The sequence below is a fragment of the Manacus candei genome, unplaced genomic scaffold, assembly GCF_025592945.1.
Source record: "Manacus candei isolate 608988 ecotype Guabito, Panama unplaced genomic scaffold, ASM2559294v1 h1tg000062l, whole genome shotgun sequence".
NCBI classification, from domain to species: Eukaryota; Metazoa; Chordata; class Aves; order Passeriformes; family Pipridae; genus Manacus; species Manacus candei.
Genome location: NW_026138110.1, coordinates 1,750,001 through 1,769,167, shown reverse-complemented (window position 1 = coordinate 1,769,167; position 19,167 = coordinate 1,750,001). Strand labels below are relative to the sequence as shown.

The 19,167-nt window shown below is 41.2% G+C and overlaps 1 protein-coding gene across 4 annotated transcripts in view; it reads left to right on the top strand.

The window, feature by feature from the left end:
- Positions 1 to 19,167, top strand: part of SEC24D (SEC24 homolog D, COPII coat complex component) — a 57,336-nt gene that overhangs the window by 26,133 nt on the left and 12,036 nt on the right. For 2 of the 4 annotated variants that reach the window (XM_051804997.1, XM_051804999.1), the window contains exons 9-20: positions 2,826 to 2,964; positions 4,524 to 4,639; positions 7,318 to 7,442; positions 10,436 to 10,627; positions 10,943 to 11,036; positions 12,432 to 12,548; positions 12,812 to 12,982; positions 13,433 to 13,529; positions 14,165 to 14,310; positions 14,878 to 15,016; positions 15,415 to 15,533; positions 16,175 to 16,523. In XM_051804997.1, the coding sequence (XP_051660957.1) occupies positions 2,826 to 2,964; positions 4,524 to 4,639; positions 7,318 to 7,442; positions 10,436 to 10,627; positions 10,943 to 11,036; positions 12,432 to 12,548; positions 12,812 to 12,982; positions 13,433 to 13,529; positions 14,165 to 14,310; positions 14,878 to 15,016; positions 15,415 to 15,533; positions 16,175 to 16,378 (1,659 nt within the window). In that variant the 3' untranslated portion in view covers positions 16,379 to 16,523. Of the gene's footprint in view, positions 1 to 2,825; positions 2,965 to 4,523; positions 4,640 to 7,317; positions 7,443 to 10,435; positions 10,628 to 10,942; positions 11,037 to 12,431; positions 12,549 to 12,811; positions 12,983 to 13,432; positions 13,530 to 14,164; positions 14,311 to 14,877; positions 15,017 to 15,414; positions 15,534 to 16,174; positions 16,524 to 19,167 lie in introns of those variants that run through there. The other 2 variants (XM_051805000.1, XM_051804998.1) reach the window with 2 other exon arrangements.

Genomic DNA, 19,167 nt, shown 5'->3' with positions numbered 1-19,167 from the left:
AATCCCTTTTGTGTGTCCTGTTCAGATTTAGCCTTGCAAGTATTTGTTTAGTCACTGGTTTTGAGAAATATTTACATTTAATAGTGCTGGAATGCCAACAATCAATACCCAAGTGTTCCTTTTTGTGAGGTCCATGTCTGCTCTCTCTTTGGTGGTCAAAGGTTTGTGAAGAGATGAGGGGGAAGAGAAGTCCACATGTCTTGCAAATGTCCAAATAGTTGTGGTAGAGATCTCACTTGATTCACTTATCAGTGGTAGAGATGTAAGAGAGGAAAGAAAATGCTGATACTTTACAGGTAGAAAGGGAAAACCCCCAGGACTATTGCATTTGCTTAAAAAACCAAAACCAACCGAAAACAAAATGAAAAAAGGTATTTTTTAATTTTCTCTCATTCCCCTGCTCCCGTGATTTTGCTGCTGACTTCCATGGCACCATAAAGAGATCCCTCTGCTTTTTCTTCTGGTGTGCAGTGACATCTACAGAGTGGAGTACAGCAAGCAACACTTTCCCATTTAGTGCCATGTCTCTTTTTTGACTGTTTTGCTTTTATGTATCATTACTTTAAACTCATGATTTTTTGCATTTTAATGCATGTACACTATTACTTGTCTTTGTACATTCCCACAGAAACCTACCCTTTTTTTTCTTTTACCCTGACAGAAATGACTTCGACGTTTGGAAATGCAGTTTACACACCCAAGCACAAATTCCTTTCTCTTGATGGGCAAACTGTCTGGTTCTACAGTGAAATGCACTGAAAGATTTCACCTTTTTTGAAATAAGTTTTCTTTCACAACTGTGTTGTTTTCATCAAGAAGTGGGTTTTTGGTACTTTTGGTCAGTGCTTATTCTGAAATTATCACAGATAGCTTTATCATTAGATGTGTTCATTATTGAGGTAATGACTTACATGATTTGAAGAAAATACTAAGATGTAAATTCCATTTAATTAATTAATAAATCAATAAGGGTACACATAGAGCTTTTTTGCAGAATTTTTCTTTGTTAGACAGAATCCTTAATTCTGTCTCATACATTTTTGCTTGGTTTACTTTGTGAGTTTATTTTTTTCCCCTTATTTTTTTTGTCTTTAAGAGGTAATTTATTAGGTATGTGTAAGAATATAGACACCTGGACTCTGAACTTCATGGCACTTATTTTTTTATTGTTTTTGTTCATGCTTTTTCTGTAAAGGTCTTAATTGTGGTATTTCAAAATATAAACATTTGGGGGTAATTTTTCTTAGCTCTTGGATAACGTTAAATGTATCAAACTAAGGTTTAAAATTACTGAATCAACGTATATAAATATATCAGAAGTTGGTTTTGTCTTGGTTTTTTCCCCTACCAGGTCATATACACTAATAATATTAACTGCAAACCAGATCCAGGTCTCATTAAACTAATACAGCAGAATGCTAATCAGAAAATTGCCAAGTAATGAACAAACCCCAGAACTTTTAAACCTTATTAAGCGATTGTAGCTGATGAGCAGGGTTTGTAGCCAAGGCTTTCATGTCTGAAAAACGACCCTGAGAGTTTGCCAGCTGGCATTATGGGTTAATTTGGGGCAAACTCAATTTTCATAGAGGAAAGAACACAGTAAAATAATATCTCAGTGGAGCAGGAGGGAGCACTTAGAACCCATGTAGTAAAAATGCACTCATATGTAGAAAATCCTTGGCAAAATGCATTAAACCCTTTGGAGAAATAAATGAGTAAAATAGTCCCTGTAAAGTATAAACAAACTATAGAATCTATGTAAGTAGTTAATGCTAGAAGACAGGAGTGATTTTCTAGGTGTCCAAAGACTCTTTTGCCCCAATAATGTAATAATGTGTGTAAGATAATGTGTGTGATAGATGAAATATATCCATTCCTCAAGAAGAGACAGAATAATTAAAAAAGTGCTAGTGTGATGTTTTAGCATTAAAAGGCATTGTCAGCACTTTTTTTTTCTTCTAGGGGTCTGTTCTGTGTCCATACTCTAGACATTTCTTATGCTTATGTTCAGAGATTTTTAGTTGGGATTGAAAGGATTAAGAAAAAGAAAGAAAAATAAAAACCGTAGAGTTTCACAAATAATGGAGCAAACTTCCATTTTTGTAGTAACTTCAAGTCTGACTTTTCTAACATTAAGAATAATCACAGGAATCTTTCAATTGCTGCATCTGGAAAATGTCTTCCATTAGCTGTGGGTTTTGGCAGAGGCTCTAAGCAAGCGTGGTCAGTGTAATTAAACTGCCAAGTGCTTGAGGTGCTGGACTTGTTTGCTGTATGTATTTGCCTTCAATAAATATTAGTATTTCTCCTAAGTCTCCTGCTCCAGCTGTGCCCCTGACATCATTTAAACATGAGTGTAGCATGTGACATGACAGCAGGGGGGCAGCATTTAGGACAAAATATGAGCAGGTTCCGTAGCAAATACCCATTTGCAATAGATTTGCAGTAGATCTCTTCTGACAGAGAAGGCAAAAAGACCTGACTCCAACAGATTTCTCTTAGTGAGCTGTAAAAATTACCCTTTACTGGAAAAAAATCAACCTGGAGCCCTAAACTTTCAATGCTTTCAAAACTTTGTAGGCTTTTGGTCTGAATCCTTCTCTTTTTTTGATAAATATCAGAATATGGCCTGTGAACTTGTAAATTTAGCCCCTGGGGAGATCCCTGGGGTTGAGCCAACCCTACCACAGATTTTGGGTGAACGCTGAATGATGAATGAACTCTTAAGCAACGATCTCCAACAAGAGTTAAATCTGACTTAACCCTTTCTAGCTCAATTTGATTTCAAGTTTCTATTGCTCTCTCTGTACCTCTTCATGTAGACACCCCTTTATCTTGTCAACCATGGGGAGACTGGACCGATCCGATGCAACCGGTGCAAAGCTTACATGTGTCCCTTCATGCAGTTCATTGAAGGTGGGAGAAGATACCAGTGTGGATTTTGTAACTGTATAAATGATGGTAAGTGGTAAGTGGTATTTCTCTGACCCGTGATTCATGTGAATTCCATAACACTATAAAGAAACTGTATCGCTACAATGATTTTCTTCACTTGCTGACTTGCTGAGAAAATAGTTTAGGGAGATGCAGTAACTGGGCTTATTTCACAAATGAAGAAAAATTACTTCCCAAGAATAATACAGAATAAAGAATAAAACATTTGTTCAGTCTGATTTAAAAAAAAAAATGTATGGAAAATAATGCTGACTCATAAAGCCCAGTCTGGTATGATCAAAACTTTATTTTAAAATTTTACATCAGCCCAGGATACAAAGCTGCTTGTGTTAACTGAAAGCAACTTCTGTGTGGAAAAAAATTCATTTCTTTAGGAAATGTAAATGTCCAGCAAGAAGCAGATATGTAGAACCATGTTAGCCTTGTCCTGTCCATGACTGTGGTTGCAATGGTTAACTAAGCCATTAATCTTACTGTGACAAGTGTTGGTGTTCACAGAAGATACCATGCCATATTTGTTCAAGTGTGCTGCATGTGACTCATAACTGTTCTTGTGCTCTTGGCTAAATCCCAAATCTTTGCCAGAACTAGCCTTTCTAGACATTTGTATCAAGTTGGATTTGCCCAGCTGGATCACAGGGGGATAGTGCTTTCCCTAATACAGTCATCTTTTCAACTCTGAAACGTGAACCTCCACAGACTCGCTCCAACCGCTTCTCTGCCTCGAGCTCTGATGTTTGTGCAAGCGTAGCAGATAATAAATTTCATAGTTTGTTAACTCTCATAAAGGGAAATATAAATGCACTGGGAACACTTTAAGAAAGACATTTATGTTGCAGTGTCATTTTAAATCATGCTTTGTATTACTACAGTGTCTTTTATCCAAGTCAGAAAGCGCTTATTAAAAAAAAAAAAAAACTTTGACGAGGACTAAAAATGGCCAAGAAACAAGGTTGATATTCTCCTCACACACTTGCACTTTTACAGGCAAAAATGTGAAAAATAAGCATTCTGAATATGTATTCATTGAGGAACAAGGAGCTAAACCCCAGAGGTGACTCTTCCCCGAAGTGACTCTAAGCCTTAGACTGGCTCTGTTAAATTGTTGATGGCAAACCCACTTGATTTCCTCCTTTTTACCTGTACCTGCAGAAGGTTCCCAATATAATGGACCTGATGCTCTCGTACACTAGGCCGGGGCTGTGAACCTTGTAGTGCTATTTCCAGTGCAGTGGTATTTTTGGATAAAGCAGGACAGGCTTTAGGAAAAGTTTTATTGCTGTCCCTCTGCAGAGCTCTGGCTGTGGTGAATTGAATTAATCTGAGGCTAGACTGTATCTGCTAACAAAATAGTCACTGTTAAGTCTGTATCCTGTGGGAAACAGGCTCCTGCCAGTGGGAATGACCTGGGTCAGTTTTACTGGAGAAGTGTTTAAACTCTTCCTTTGATCAGAAAAAGAGGAGCCTACATTAGTACATCACATCTGCTGAAAGAATTTGTTGTGTTGTTCCCCTCCTTTCCAAATTGTAAATGTTTTTTCCCTGGTTCTTTTGTTGGCTTGTAGTCCCTTCATTCTTCTTTCAACACCTGGACCACATGGGCCGACGGATAGACCACTATGAAAGGCCTGAGCTGTCCCTGGGATCTTATGAATATGTTGCTACTTTGGACTATTGCAGAGTGAGTATTTCCAGAATGCAAACCAATGTTATGTCAAGGCAAACAAGCTCCTTTAAATACTTACAGTTGAGTAAAGGCACTTGTAAGGTGAGCATCAGAGTCCAGGAACGTTCTAGAAAATGTAGATACACGTGGAGAATGTAATGTTTTGTTCTTTTGTGCTGCAGAGTGGGAGACAAACAAGTAATAATAACAAACAGCACAGCAAAGCCATGGATCACCAGTATTTAATGGGGCATTCATTTGGTACTAGCTGGTGTGTTGCATTGTTTAGGGGATATATTTGAGGTTCTGATGAATTGTTGCATTTTAGATGTATGTCTTCTGTGGATTCTGAAGACAGGCACACACATAAATTGCCTTCCCAATATTGAAAACCTTAGTAAGGGAATTTGACCTTGTCATCTTTTCCCGGCAAGAGTAGTTTTGGTGTTCTTACCAGTAAGTTACAATGGAATGAGTTCTCTCTCCTAATATTGATTCACTGAAGGACTCAATCCAAAGCCCACTCAAGTCTCTGTAAATATTTGTAGTTGGTTTTATTAGAGAACTGAATTTGATAGTTCTGGGATCATAAATTACTTAAATTTTTCAAACTTTAGCTCAGTTTACAAAACTGCAAGTGTGATTTCATCTGACCACAGCACGGACATATTTTTCTGTTCTTGCTGAAATCAGGCAGAATTTTCTCCCTGGGAGTGGAGTTGAGGTCATGGTAAGGTTAGGAAAGGCAACTGGGCCCTACAAAGTCTTGAAGTAGCTACCAGTAACTTCCTCAGACCATCAGGTTATTGCTGGTATGAAGAAAATGGACAGGTTTAATTCTACTTTTTGACTAGGGCACTGCTCCAAATCCAGTGAAATCCCTGAGATAACCTATAAAGATTTGATTGAAACCTGGGTTAAACCACAGAACAGAAGAGAATTGTGGTGGTGAGGTATTACAGAAACAGTGGGGGATGCTCAGTGTGCATCCAGTGTAGCTCCATCAAATTCTGAAACCTCTTGTGTGCTGAACGGCTCTGTGCCATTTCCACCCTTCTTTTTCTCTGCCAGCTTGTTGCAAAGACCCATCCATGGACTTACTGGAATGTTACAAAAATGAAATCTCCTATGGAATTAACAGTTACACTGGAAATGCCAAGTCATTAAATGTTACAGAAGTTAACATTATTTTATAATTCACTTTTCATTTGGCTCCGAGTTGTAGAGGTTTAAATATTTTATAAATCCAGTTCAAGACCAGAACTGAGAAGTCATTTCCTTTTGTGCTTATCAAATGACAAGGATGAACAGCCACAAAAAATGTTAACAAATCCCAGCTGGTTTGCATTATTGCACTCCTGCTTAGTGGATGTGCCGAGAGCACGAGCCCTTGTTTCTACCATATATTTGTCAGAAATTAGGCAGAGATTCTTTATGAATGGTGATCTGATACAAGAGTTTACAAGCAATGTTTGGTGCAGTTTCTGAAACTTTAGGATTCAAGTAAACAGAACAGCTTTGAAAAATACTGCCTGGTTTCAGTTCACAGGAATTAATCCTGATTTACACGAGTCAAATGAGTGCAATCAAGGGTATAATGTTTAGTTTAGTTTAAAGTGTGCCAGGGACTAAGGATAAGTCATAATTCAAGGGTTAGATGAATTTTTCTTAGATGGAGTTTTCTGAGGTTTACTTTAACAAGTATAATTTGCTTAAGTAGTCAGAACTCTGTATGAAGGCAATGAAACCATATAATGAAAAACCTGTTCTGACTTTGACACCAAATAATGAGCACTGCCCTCATAATGGGAATTAGGAAAACTCATTTTAGGGACTGTGATGAGTACTGTTGCTCTGTTCACTTTATATGATCTTCCTAGATACATCTCTAAGCACTCCTTTTTTTCTTTTAAAACAAAAACCCCTTCCTCTTACTCTTTCTTCCTTACAGAAACCTGTGTCAGTACTGTGTGCATGATTTGTGTGCCCCTTACACTGTGGATAAGAGGAACTCCCAAAGGAATCCATACCAGCCCCAGCCCCATGCTGCTGTGTGTGCAGCAGTTACATACATGGAATGTTCCACTCCCATGCTTTGATTGTCTTACAGAAATCAGCTTATTCCTGAAGGTACACTTTGCTGTCCAGAGTGTGTTGGAGTGTGAGACAGCAAGGCAGAGACAGGAGGCAGACAATCACCACTGAGTGCTGCAGAGAACTGAGATGTTTTAATTCTGGTTCAGTACCTAAGTTGTACTTTCTGTTTCCAGATTGGTTAGAAATCCCTTAAACAGCTGTTAGAGGAAAAATGCTAAGAAAAGCTGAATTTCAGCATTAACAAAATTATATTCCATCTTGCTATAGGGAATGCAAGACCAGATGGGTTTGCCAAAAGGCAGATTTGTTTAAACACTTGAATTCCATCAGAAAATGTTTGTGTCGCATCTTATCTAATAAGCTGTTATCCTTTAGATACTTTGTTCCATTAGGATGCTGTTTTCCAATGACAATGTTTTATTCCAGGGCTGGACTTTACCCAATTCGTGTCAGCTTTCTGCAGTAGTCCCTAGTTATGATTCACAGCGTTTTCCAAACAACACTCTATTTACATTGCTTTTTATGGTACCACCTGTACAATTTTCCTCATAACAAGACACTGTCTAATTTTCCCTGTGAATGTTTTTTTTGTGTAGGACAAGAAGCCTCCAAATCCACCAGCTTATATCTTCATGATTGATGTATCCTACAGAAACATAAAGAGTGGCCTAGTTAAACTCATATGTGATGAACTAAAGACTCTGCTAGATAAACTTCCAAGGTAAAGAAACAGAAGTGTGCTTTGTTTAACTCACTACACTGCACTTCTCATGAAGCAGCTCTGCATGTTGAAAGGCAAAACCAAGCTATAGAAAATGTCAGAATTTACAGTACAGGCATTTTTGGGGTGATAGTGACAAAATGTTAGTTTTTAGCACCGCTGGCAGTTCTTAGACCTTGATGTCTGGGTTTACTGTATGAACAGAAAGACTCTGCCATACCAACTGCACGTGTAGCTTGCACTCTTTTCCTTTCTTGCAGTGAACTCTAGTGGTGTTTTCAGCTCAGTCACAGCTCATAGTTTCAACTTTACTTGCTGTAGTTGTGTTTACTGCAATGCTGCTTTTCTCATTAAATTAAACAGGGAAATACCCAAACCAGAGTACTCGAGAGTGGCCACTCTCTTAGAGCCATAGTGTTGGTGCCTTGTATCTTTAGCTCTTACAGTTAATAAGCAAAACATTTAAAGCATCTTGCTGCACTGTGAGACTTTCTTGTCCTGGTTTGTACCTGAGAGAACAACTCTTGTGGGCAGCAAACATCTTATGAAATACAGCACATGTGCTTTATGAGCATGAACCACACATGTAGCAGTCTTGCTGCTGATCAGTATTATTGACAGGATATTATTTTAGTGCAGTGTAGTATGGGTTTTAGTGTATAGATATACTTTTCAATAAAGATTAAACAGTGATGACACACGTAGTGAAATGAGAGCAGTGAAAGACTCAAAAGTGATGTAGACAAGGTGTTTCTTGTCTGCATATAAAATAGAACTTCCATAAAGAAAATATATTCGAAGTGCAATACTTGCAGAGGGAGAACACACTTAAGAAATGGAGAGAGCAGTGTGAGGAAGGGTGTGAGATAAGATCCTTGGGATAATCTGGGATATGCAATTCCAGTCCAGGGCAGGGGGGTTCGTTTGTCAGATGCCCATATAAGGCCATCCTCAAGTACTTTTTCATTGAAGATCACACTGGAGACACAAGTATTTGGTATTATCCTGAACATCTCAGAGCTTTCCATCACAGTTATGACTGAAGATAATAAGAGGCTTGAGTGGAGTAACAAAAAGCAGCTGGCAGTTTACAAACACCTAGGCTTGAATAGGGAAAGTTGAGGAAGAATGAAAACAAGTGTATCTACATCACAAAAGAGAAACATTTACCCTTCTCTTCACTGTCACTCTGCAGAGATCTGCTGCCAAATAATGTGGGCCAAAGTTTTCATGCCCATTGAAAAAAGCAATTAAAAAAAAAAAAAGAAAACCAGGCCCTTTAGTTTCCCCAGACTTGTCTGTTGTCCCCAACAATATTAATTTAAAAAAGACCAACATAAGGCATTCCACCAAAATTTGTGATAAGACTTTGTGCTGAGGCACAAGCGTCACTGTGTTCATTCAAAGTTCATTTTCTGTTGCTGGACAAATACACCTGCAAAAATATTCTGCTCTTACCACATGAGGGAAAAGCCTTGTGCAGGGAGTTCACCCTGTGCTTGTATCTTTAAGAGGAAGGACTTGGGATAGTGAAGTGATCTGTGTCACAAAAAGGTCTTGCTTGCTCAAATTTTAGAGCAGACGTGTTCAAAATGTGTTCCAAGCCAGAACACAAGAGAAATCGAGAGAAATGTGTTTATAGAAATTGTGCTTATGAGCTCAGAAAATCACCATAATGAGTTGTGCAACTATGATTTTAAGGTGCATGACTAAAACAACATTTGAATGCTTTTCTGTAATATGATTCCTTGTCAGACTTTAAAAAGAACTAAATGCTGTGTGAGCTCCACAGGCAGTTGTCTGCTGATCTTTAAATGGTGATAGATCTTGGATGAAGCGTGGCAGTGCAGACATGGGTAAGAGCAGTATCTGGAAAAAAGGTCCCAAACACCTGCTGTGTAACACCTTTGGGACTAGGATGATGTGGATGCTTCTCTTTGAAAAAGGAGAGTGCTGTATGTATAGAAATGTAATAGTACTTTGTCCTCCTCAAGCTCTGGGATGCTCCCCACCAATCACGTTACTAAGAAGGCAGTGCCTGAGCGCTGAGAATGATTCAGAATTTACATCCAGAAGTGATGCATCTGTTTGAGTTACTGTATCTTGGAGGAATTACTTAAAATGCTTCTTTATGCAGTGTGCTCAATAGAGAATATTGATTCATTTTGGGTCAAAGTAGCCCCTTTCTCACCCAGCTGTGTTCCCATAAAATGCAAATGGAGGTTAACATTCTAGACTGATGGCAGAGGTGGTTTGTAGAAGAGTAAAATTATTTCTCTGCCAAGGGCAAAGTTTTAGATAAGGCTGTGAAACTGCCAGTGGAGGTTTTTGTGGTAAAGGGTTAGTTTGGTGTTTGCAAGAGGAACCCTGCTACAAAAAGGTGCTGTTTTATTAGTAATTGAGACCAGTTTTTGACAAGGATTGCCTTTTAATGAATGCTCACTGAAGTTAGGACTGCGAACCTGGTAAAGGGCTAACTGGGACTTACTGGTGGTGCTGCTACTGATGGCAGAACGGGCTGGTGCTCTCAGGAGTCATCTCCACCAAACCACCCACCAAAGTCACCAGATATTATTCAGGCCTGGTTCTGCTCTGATTGGGCATCAAGCATTAGTGGCACTGAACTACAATGTATCCTAAATAAAGACTGTTTTCTCATCATATCTTGTAACTAATTGTCCTCTTTTTTCCATGTTTTGATGACAACATGGTTTATTCTTTATCTTAGGGACTTTTAACTGTTTGAGCAGGATGCACCATTGATATAAATATATATTTTTTAAAAAATAAACAATAGAGCAGTTGATTTTATCAGGGTGTTTGAATTTGACCCAAGGCAAAGACTGAGGCCATTACATCTGCTTGGTTGTTGTTTGCTTTGTTGCTCCCAGCACAGATAATGATCAGAGAGTGCCTTGCATGTGGAAGGAATGCTTTTATTTCGAGGTCAGAATTTCAGAATTGTAACCACTTGGGTTTTGTTTTTCTTACAGAGAAGAGCAAGAAGAATCCTCAGCAATTCGAGTTGGTTTTGTGACTTATAACAAGGTCCTCCACTTCTTCAATGTAAAAAGCAGCTTAGCTCAGCCTCAGATGATGGTGGTCACAGATGTTTCAGAAGTTTTTGTTCCTTTGCTGGATGGTTTCCTCGTTGACTTTGAGGAATCGCGATCAGTTATTACCAAGTAAAGTATAATCATTCCTTTTGAGACTAAGATGTGAATGCTTTATGATATGCATTATGCCTTTTAGTCAGCTGGGGTTAGGGGCATACATGTATCTGTGGCAATACTTCAGAAGCCAGCAGATGCTTCAAGGCCTTTATTTCCACCTCTGAGGCAAAGAAATAGTGATAGCCATCAAAACTTGTATTATTTTTATAATATACATTTGCATGGAAAATGTCTTCCTCTGTGAAGACTGGGTATGTTACAAGGTATGTTTGGGGATGATCCCAAATACACTGCCAAGTTGAGACATTGATCCTTTCCCTTTTGTAGCTTGTTGGACCAGATTCCAGAGTTGTTTGCAGACACCAATGAGAGTGAGACCATCTTCGCTCCTGTTATCCAGGCTGGCATGGAGGCACTAAAGGTTAGAACACTCCTCTCGGGAAGAGAACCAGCTCCAAATTGGGTTTGCTAAAAGCCAGTCCCATTGCAATGGGAAATTAGGGAAAAAAGTCATTGTTTCCAGCACTAATCTGTTATTCTACCAATTCTAGCTTTACTCAAAATGAAAACACTGGCAAGCATAACATCTGTTCCCAGATTTTCTTATTGAGGGAAACCACCTACACCGAAGGGATGTTTAGGAGAAGATGAGGAGCAGGAGTCAGTTTGTTGTTTAGTCTTTGGGAGAAATAAAGAAGTGTTTAGTTACTGCAGCAGAAACAATCCATATTCTGGGTGTTTGCACAGGTACCCAGTCCCTGCATGTGTGAAGGGCAGGAAAGTCAGTATAAGATACAATTTTGCTCTGCTCCTTCTCCTGCTTCTGCAAAACTTCTTGTGCAAAACAGGATATTTATGACTGTGACTGAACTAGGTGGGATTGGAGGGTTTCTGTTTGACAAGTTCTCACAGCTTGGATACAGCTGGCAGTGACTCCAGGATGCTGCCTGGTCCCTTTCTGTATGTCCAGGACACCCCCTGAAGTGCTGACATTTCCCTGGAGCACTGCCAATAAACACACACCACCCTGGGTCACCACAGGATTTGTAGGGGCAGAACAGTGCTGGTTTAAAGTACTTGATTTATCTGTCAGCTTTGTATGAGTAAAACATGAACTCTGAGCAGATTCTCAAATCTGTTTCTTAAATACTAATTTAATAGCTATTTCCTTGTTATTTATTCATACTGCCAGCAGATACGTGTCTGAATGCTTTCCCCTAATACTTGACTTCTACAAAACAAATTTAAGGGCTCTTAATTAAGCTTTTTATTCAGCTCAGTATTTTTAAGTTATAATTTGTAAGGATTTTCACTGGGAATGATGCATCTGCATATACCTATGTATAGGAATGCAATTGTCACTCATCTATAAAACCATAATGAACACTAGTGTGTCTGAACTGAAAGAAACAATTTTCCTCTAAAACTACATTTTCTTTCAGTTTTATCTGATCTTAGTATTTGTACTTTTTGATACTTGTTGCTCGTTGCATAATGCTTGTATCCAACTGGAAAATCTCTGAGAGAGGTACTCCCAGTTCTGCCCATCAAGATTTTAGATTCCTCTGTAGAAAGTACTGTAAGAACATATCAGGCAACATACCTGTGTGCTGGAGTAAGTTATTTACTGACAGAAAAGCCCCAGTTTGTCTGGGAACTTACTTCCATCCAGTTTTTATCATTTCATTCTAAGTGATTTATCTATCTCTGAGGAACTCACAAAATTTACAGTGTTCTCTGAGAGACCCCAATGTATGAATATTAGGCTTGTTAAAATTGCAGTAATAAACATGCCAATATGGTATCTTTGAAACAGGCTGCAGAACGTGCTGGGAAATTGTTTATCTTCCATTCTTCATTGCCAACTGCAGAAGCACCAGGGAAGCTGAAGAACAGAGATGACAAAAAACTACTCAATACAGATAAGGAAAAGGTATTTTCTACTCTGAGCTACCAGGGGACTACTGCTACACTGATTTTCTCTAATAGGGCATTGATCTTTTTTCATTGATGGCTCTTTAGTGATTAGTTCTCCAAGAATGTACTGAAATGGTTCCCTGCAAACATGGGCAAGGGCAACATGTGTTGATCATAGCCATGACTCACTTCAAACTTCATCCTTTTGTCTTCCCATGGCCGTTTGGGTTGTGGTCGGTACCTAATGTGATGACACTTGTATTTTTTATTCCTGTGCAGACGCTCTTCCAGCCCCAGGGGAATTGTTATGAGGCCTTAGCCAGGGATTGTGTGGCCAATGGCTGCTGTGTGAATTTGTTCCTCTTCCCAAATCAGTACGTGGACGTAGCCTCTGTGGGCCTTGTCACAATGTACACTGGAGGAACACTGTACAAGTACAACAATTTCCAGGTAAGTGGTGCACATTTTCCTGCCTTTCGGATAGTAACACCTGGGGGGGAGTTGTTGCTTTCCATCTCAGTTCAATGTGTGCTTGGACATTTAACATAAAAGCAGAGTCTGGAAAAGTTGGTTATCAACTCCAGGGGATAAAATTCAAACTTAGAAATGACAGATCAGGCTCAAGTTTGTATCTCAAAACAGTAATAAGCTGGTTGGCATTTAAAATCCTGCCTAGGCTGTGGGATTAAGTGCAAGAGTGGATGTTACTGGAGCTCGTTTGGTTGAACAGAAATTCTGGATGTGCAGGCCTAGTGGTGAGTGGTGCACACCTGTGTATGTACGATTCTGGTAACAACAGGCAACACTTGAAATCTTTCAGAGGACTTGCCGGGGGGGGTCACGGGGAGGGTGCTGGCTCACTGCTGAACTGCAGCTTCTCCTCCTGCTCTGCACTCACAGCTCGATGGCGACAGCCCCCAGTTCCTAAGTGACCTCAGGAGGGACATGGAAAAAAAGATGGGATTTGATGCCACGATGAGGGTTCGGACAAGTACAGGTAATGGGACCCATGGGAATAAGCATGAATATTAAATACAGTGCTGTGCAGATCATGTGGAAGATAAGGCTGCTTTAACTTCATTATGTACTGCTTCAAAAGCAATTGAATAGACTGATAAAATGCATGGAGATGTGTGTGTATATATATATATATTCATATATATATGTGTCTGTGTATGTATACATATATATATGTACATATATACACACACACATCCTGTATATTCCTCCTTAACAACTGCTTATCCAATCTGAGGAAGGCTTCTGATTACTGTGCACACATCACGGAATGCAAGTAAGTTATATAAAAAGGTGTTGCTTCTGGACAGTTACATGTTCCTTATTTTCACACTCTAGTGGCATTACTGTGTCTACTTTCCAAGCATCCTTTCATTCATGCTTACCTCAAATGCAAACACACACACAAGCCAAGCCAACAGTGCAGAAGGTCTGCACTGTCTGTCACAGCTTGTCCTTCTCACCCAGCTGTCACTAATGCCATCAGCAACAACAGTTGGTGGCACCCACTGAGGCTGCAAAGCCTTGAGAGAAAATGGTTCCTGCTTCAGCAAGTAATGTCAATTTTATTTACCATTTTTTTAAATAAAATGCCCCATTTTAATCTGGCTGTAGGATTCAGGGCTACGGAATTCTTGGGAGCCATTTACATGAACAACACTACAGATGTAGAGATGGCAGCGGTTGATTGTGACAAGGCAGTGACAGTGGAGTTCAAACATGATGACAAACTGAATGAAGACACTGGAGCCTTGATTCAGGTAAAAAAGTTTAATTATAATGTCATGTAATGGTGAGCAAGAACTTCTGCAGTCATAGCAGAAAAGAAGTGATGGTGTAGAACTAATGGGAGCAAGGCACAACTTGCCATACCACCACTAATAAAAGGTGTGTTCCCCTACCTCTGTGCTACATGTTCTATTCAAGGACACCACTATGCTTTCTAAACACTCATTGAGACCTCATGAGGTGTTTATTTTTTCCATTTTATTATAAGTAAGTTTATTTGGAGTACAACATTCATTGCTACTTATATGGCAGCTGTTATTGCTGTGGCACTCCTTGTGATCTTTCTGTTCAAGAGCAGTCCTCTATTGCTAAACATCACTTCCAGTGTTACTGTAGGACATTTTACAACTTTAATAACTTTTATAATTTTTAATCTACTTCCATAAGAACTACAGGTATGTAGCTGCCAGCAATACTGCCAGGCTGTGCTGGCTCCAGAAGGCATTTTATGCCTTTGATGCCTTTGTGGTTCTTGCCTGACAGCAGCCTTTTGTTTTGCACTAAGAAGCAAATGGTGGTGGTTTGTGCGTGTGTTGCAGTGTGCTCTCCTTTACACGACGGTGAGCGGGCAGCGGCGCATCCGCATCCACAACATAGGCTTGAACTGCAGCGCCCAGTTGGCTGATGTCTACAGGACTTGTGAGACTGATGCACTCATCAACTTCTTTGCTAAGTCAGGTAAAGTTACAACAGACCAGTTTGGTTTCCTTTTTCAATTTGGGTGGAGGACGGGGAAGGAAAGGGGCTGAAGTGATTACCTAGTGGGAAACCATGTTTTGTACCTTGCTGCTCCAAGTCTGAGCAACTCTTGAAGTCTGAAACTTTCCAAAGAGAAATAATTTCCTATTGTAGACAAACTGCCATAGAAGCAATGCTGGTGTGTAGGTAATGCACAGAACTGTGCAGGCACAGTAGTGCCAGTGGACATCCTACTGCAGTGTTGGGGGGTTGGTTGTCTGTATGAGGGGCTAAAAACCAGCCACCCTCAGGTCATTAAAATCAGAAGCTACAGCAGATAATAGATACTTTGAGAGGCTGTGTCCATCTCCATGTACCAAGCTCTTCTGTGTTTGTAGCTTTTAAAGCCATTCTGAGCCAGCCCCTGAAGACGGTGCGGGACATCCTCGTGAACCAAACCGCTCACATGCTGGCCTGCTACAAGAAGAACTGTGCCAGCCCTGCCACTGTCAGCCAGGTAAAACCCACACTGTCCCCCCAGCCAGGCTCTGCCTCAGGTGAACCCCATCCCTGCACCATTAGTGCTGACAGAAAGGAACATCTCAGGGCAGATTTGTGCTTTTCTTTCAAATATAATTAATGACAGGTGGGATTAATGTTTGCACTTAGAGCACCTGGAAGCTGTTGTTCTGGAACAAAAGGCAATGCCACTGAGGACACTGATGCCCATGTTCACACAAAGGGGCTCAGCCAGCCAGGGTAGAATTACACACTGACTCACAAAGCCTTCATTTTTAATTGTTGTTGAAGATGTTTGTAGTATTCTAATTTTTGACAAGTAAGACTGACTGATTTGTTTCCTTTTAAATTATGCACTCATGTCCTGGTGATTTAACTTCACGAAAGACTCAGGCTTTTACATCCCATGCAGTGCCAGCAGTAATCACAAGTGTGGGCAATGAATTGTTCATTGTTAGTGAGGCCCGAATCTGTCAGAAACAAAACCAGAACCACTTATTGTGAACCTTTATTTCTCTCCTTAATTTTTCAGAGAATTCCCCTTTAATTTAGTGCCGAAAAACAGGCAGGGGTTACAGGGAGCTGAGAGCAGCTAAGACAAGGGTTTATATGGCAAATACTTGGTGTCTGTTTTCTCAGCTGATCCTGCCGGACACGATGAAGGTGCTGCCCGTGTACATGAACTGCCTGCTGAAGAGCTGTGTGCTGGTGGGCAGGGCCGAAATCCCAACGGATGAGAGAGCCTTCCACCGCCAGCTGGTCATGGCCATGGGGGTGGCTGACACCCAGCTCTTCTTCTACCCCCGCCTGCTGCCCATTGTGAGTCTGGAGCGAGAGAGATAGCTTGCTTCTGCTTCCCTTCCCTTTTTCCTTTCCTTTTGCCTTCCCTTCCCTTCCCTTCTTCTTTTTTATCTTTTTCTTGTTTTTTCTTTCATTTTCTCCGTTCCTTTTTCTTTTTTCTTGTTCTTTTTCTTTTCTTTTTTCTTCCTTTTTCTTTCATTTTTTCTCTCCCTTCCTTTTTCCTAGTTTTCTTTTTCCCTTATTTTTTATCTTTTTTCTTTCTTTTTCTATTTTCTCCCTTTCTCCTTTTCTTTTCTCCTTTCTTTTTTCTTTAATTTTTTTCTTTTTTAATTTTTCTTTTTCTTTCATTTTTCTTTTATTTTTCTTTTATTTCTTTACTTCTATCCTTTCTTTTTTCTTTCTTCTCTTTCCTTTCTTGTTTTTTTCTTTTTCTATTCTTTCTTTTCTATTTTCTTTCTTTTCTTTTTCTTTCTCTTTCTTTCTTGTTTTCATCTCTGTCTGTCTGTTCATCAGTCCATGTGTCTGTCTGTCCATCTGTGTGTCTGTCCATCCTTCTCTCTGTCTGTCTGCGTGTCCATGTGCCCATCTCTGCGTCTATCTGTCGGTCTGTCTGTGTGTCTGTCCGTCCATCTGTCTGTCGGTCTGTGTGTCTGTCCGTCCATCTCTCTGTCCATCTCTCCATCCGTCTGTGTGTCTGTCCATCTGTCTGTCTGTCCGTCTCTGTCCATTTCTCTGTCTGTCTGTCTGTCTGTCCGTCCATCTCTGTCCGTCCATCTGTCTGTGTCCATCTGTCCATCTGTCCGTCCATCTCTGTCCGTCCATCTCTGTCCGTCCATCTGTCTGTGTCCATCTGTCCATCTGTCCGTCCATCTCTGTCCGTCCACCTCTGTCTGTCCATCTGTCTGTCTGCCCGTCGGTCTGTCTGTCTGTCCATCCATCTCTGTGTCCATCTGTCTGTCTCTCTGTCCATCTCTCTATCCATCTGTCTGTCCGTCCATCCATCTGTGTCCATCTGTCTGTCTGTCTGTCTGTCCATCTCTGTGTCCATCTGTCTGTCTGTCTGTCCATCCATCTCTGTTTCCATTTGTCTGTCTGTCTGTCTGTCCATCTGTCTGTCTGTCTGTCCATCCGTGTCCATCTGTCTGTCTGTCCATCTGTCTGTCTGTCCGTCCATCTCTGTCTGTCTGTCTGTCTCTGTGTCCATCTGTCTGTCTCTCTGTCCATCCATCTCTGTGTCCGTCTGTCTGTCTGTCCATCTCTGTCTGTCGATCTGTCTGTCTGTCTGTCTGTCCATCTCTGTGTCCATCTGTCTGTCTGTCCATCCGTGTCCATCTGTCTGTCTGTCTGTCTGTCCATCCGTGTCCATCTGTCTGTCTGTCTGTCTGTCCGTCCATCTCTGTCTGTCTGTCTGCCTCTGTGTCCATCTGTCTGTCTGTCTGTCCATCTCTGTGTCCGTCTGTCTGTCTGTCCATCCGTGTCCATCTGTCTGTCTGTCCGTCCATCTCTGTGTCCGTCTGTCTGTCTGTCTGTCTGTCCATCTGTCTGTCTGTCTGTCCATCCGTGTCCATCTGTCTGTCTGTCCGTCCATCCATCTGTGTCCATTTGTCTGTCTGTCTGTCCATCTGTCCATCTCTGTCTGTCCATCTGTCTCTGTCTGTCTGTCCATCTCTGTGTCCATCTGTCTGTCTGTCTGTCCATCTGTCTGTCTGTCTGTCTGTCTGTCTGTCTGTCCATCCGTATCCATCTGTCTGTCTGTCCATCTGTCTGTCTGTCTGTCCATCCGTGTCCATCTGTCTGTCTGTCTGTCTGTCCATCTGTCTGTCTGTCTGTCCATCCGTGTCCATCTGTCTGTCTGTCTGTCTGTCCATCTCTGTGTCCGTCTGTCTGTCTGTCTGTCTGTCTGTCCATCTGTCTGTCCGTCCATCCATCTGTGTCCATCTGTCCGTCTGTCTGTCTGTCCATCTCTGTGTCCATCTGTCTGTCTGTCTGTCTGTCTGTCCATCTGTCTGTCTGTCTGTCCATCCGTGTCCATCTGTCTGTCTGTCTGTCTGTCTGTCCATCTGTCTGTCTGTCTGTCCATCTCTGTGTCCATCTGTCTGTCTGTCTGTCTGTCTGTCCATCTGTCTGTCTGTCCATCTGTCTGTCTGTCTGTCCATCCGTGTCCGTCTGTCTGTCTGTCTGTCTGTCCATCTCTGTGTCCGTCTGTCTGTCTGTCTGTCTGTCTGGCTGTCTGTCTGTCTGTCCGTCCATCCATCTGTGTCCATCTGTCTGTCTGTCTGTCTGTCCATCTCTGTGTCCATCTCTCTGTCTGTCTGTCCATCCGTGTCCATCTGTCTGTCTGTCTGTCCATCTGTCCGTCTGTCTGTCTGTCTCTGTGTCCATCTGTCTGTCTGTCTGTCCATCTGTCTGTCCATCTGTCTGTCCGTCCATCCATCTGTGTCCATCTGTCTGTCTGTCTGTCTGTCCATCTCTGTGTCCATCTGTCTGTCTGTCTGTCCATCTGTCTGTCCATCTGTCCGTCTGTCTGTCTGTCTGTCCATCTGTCTGTCTGTCTGTCCGTCTGTCTGTCTGTCTGTCCATCCGTGTCCATTTGTCTGTCTGTCTGTCTGTCCGTCCATCTCTGTGTCCATCTGTCTCTGTCTGTCTGTCTGTCCATCTCTGTGTCCATCTGTCTGTCTGTCTGTCCATCCGTGTCCATCTGTCTGTCTGTCTGTCTGTCCATCTGTCTGTCTGTCTGTCCATCTCTATCTGTCTGTCTGTCTCTGTGTCCATCTCTCTGTCTGTCTGTCTGTCCATCTCTGTCTGTCTGTCTGTCTCTGTGTCCATCTGTC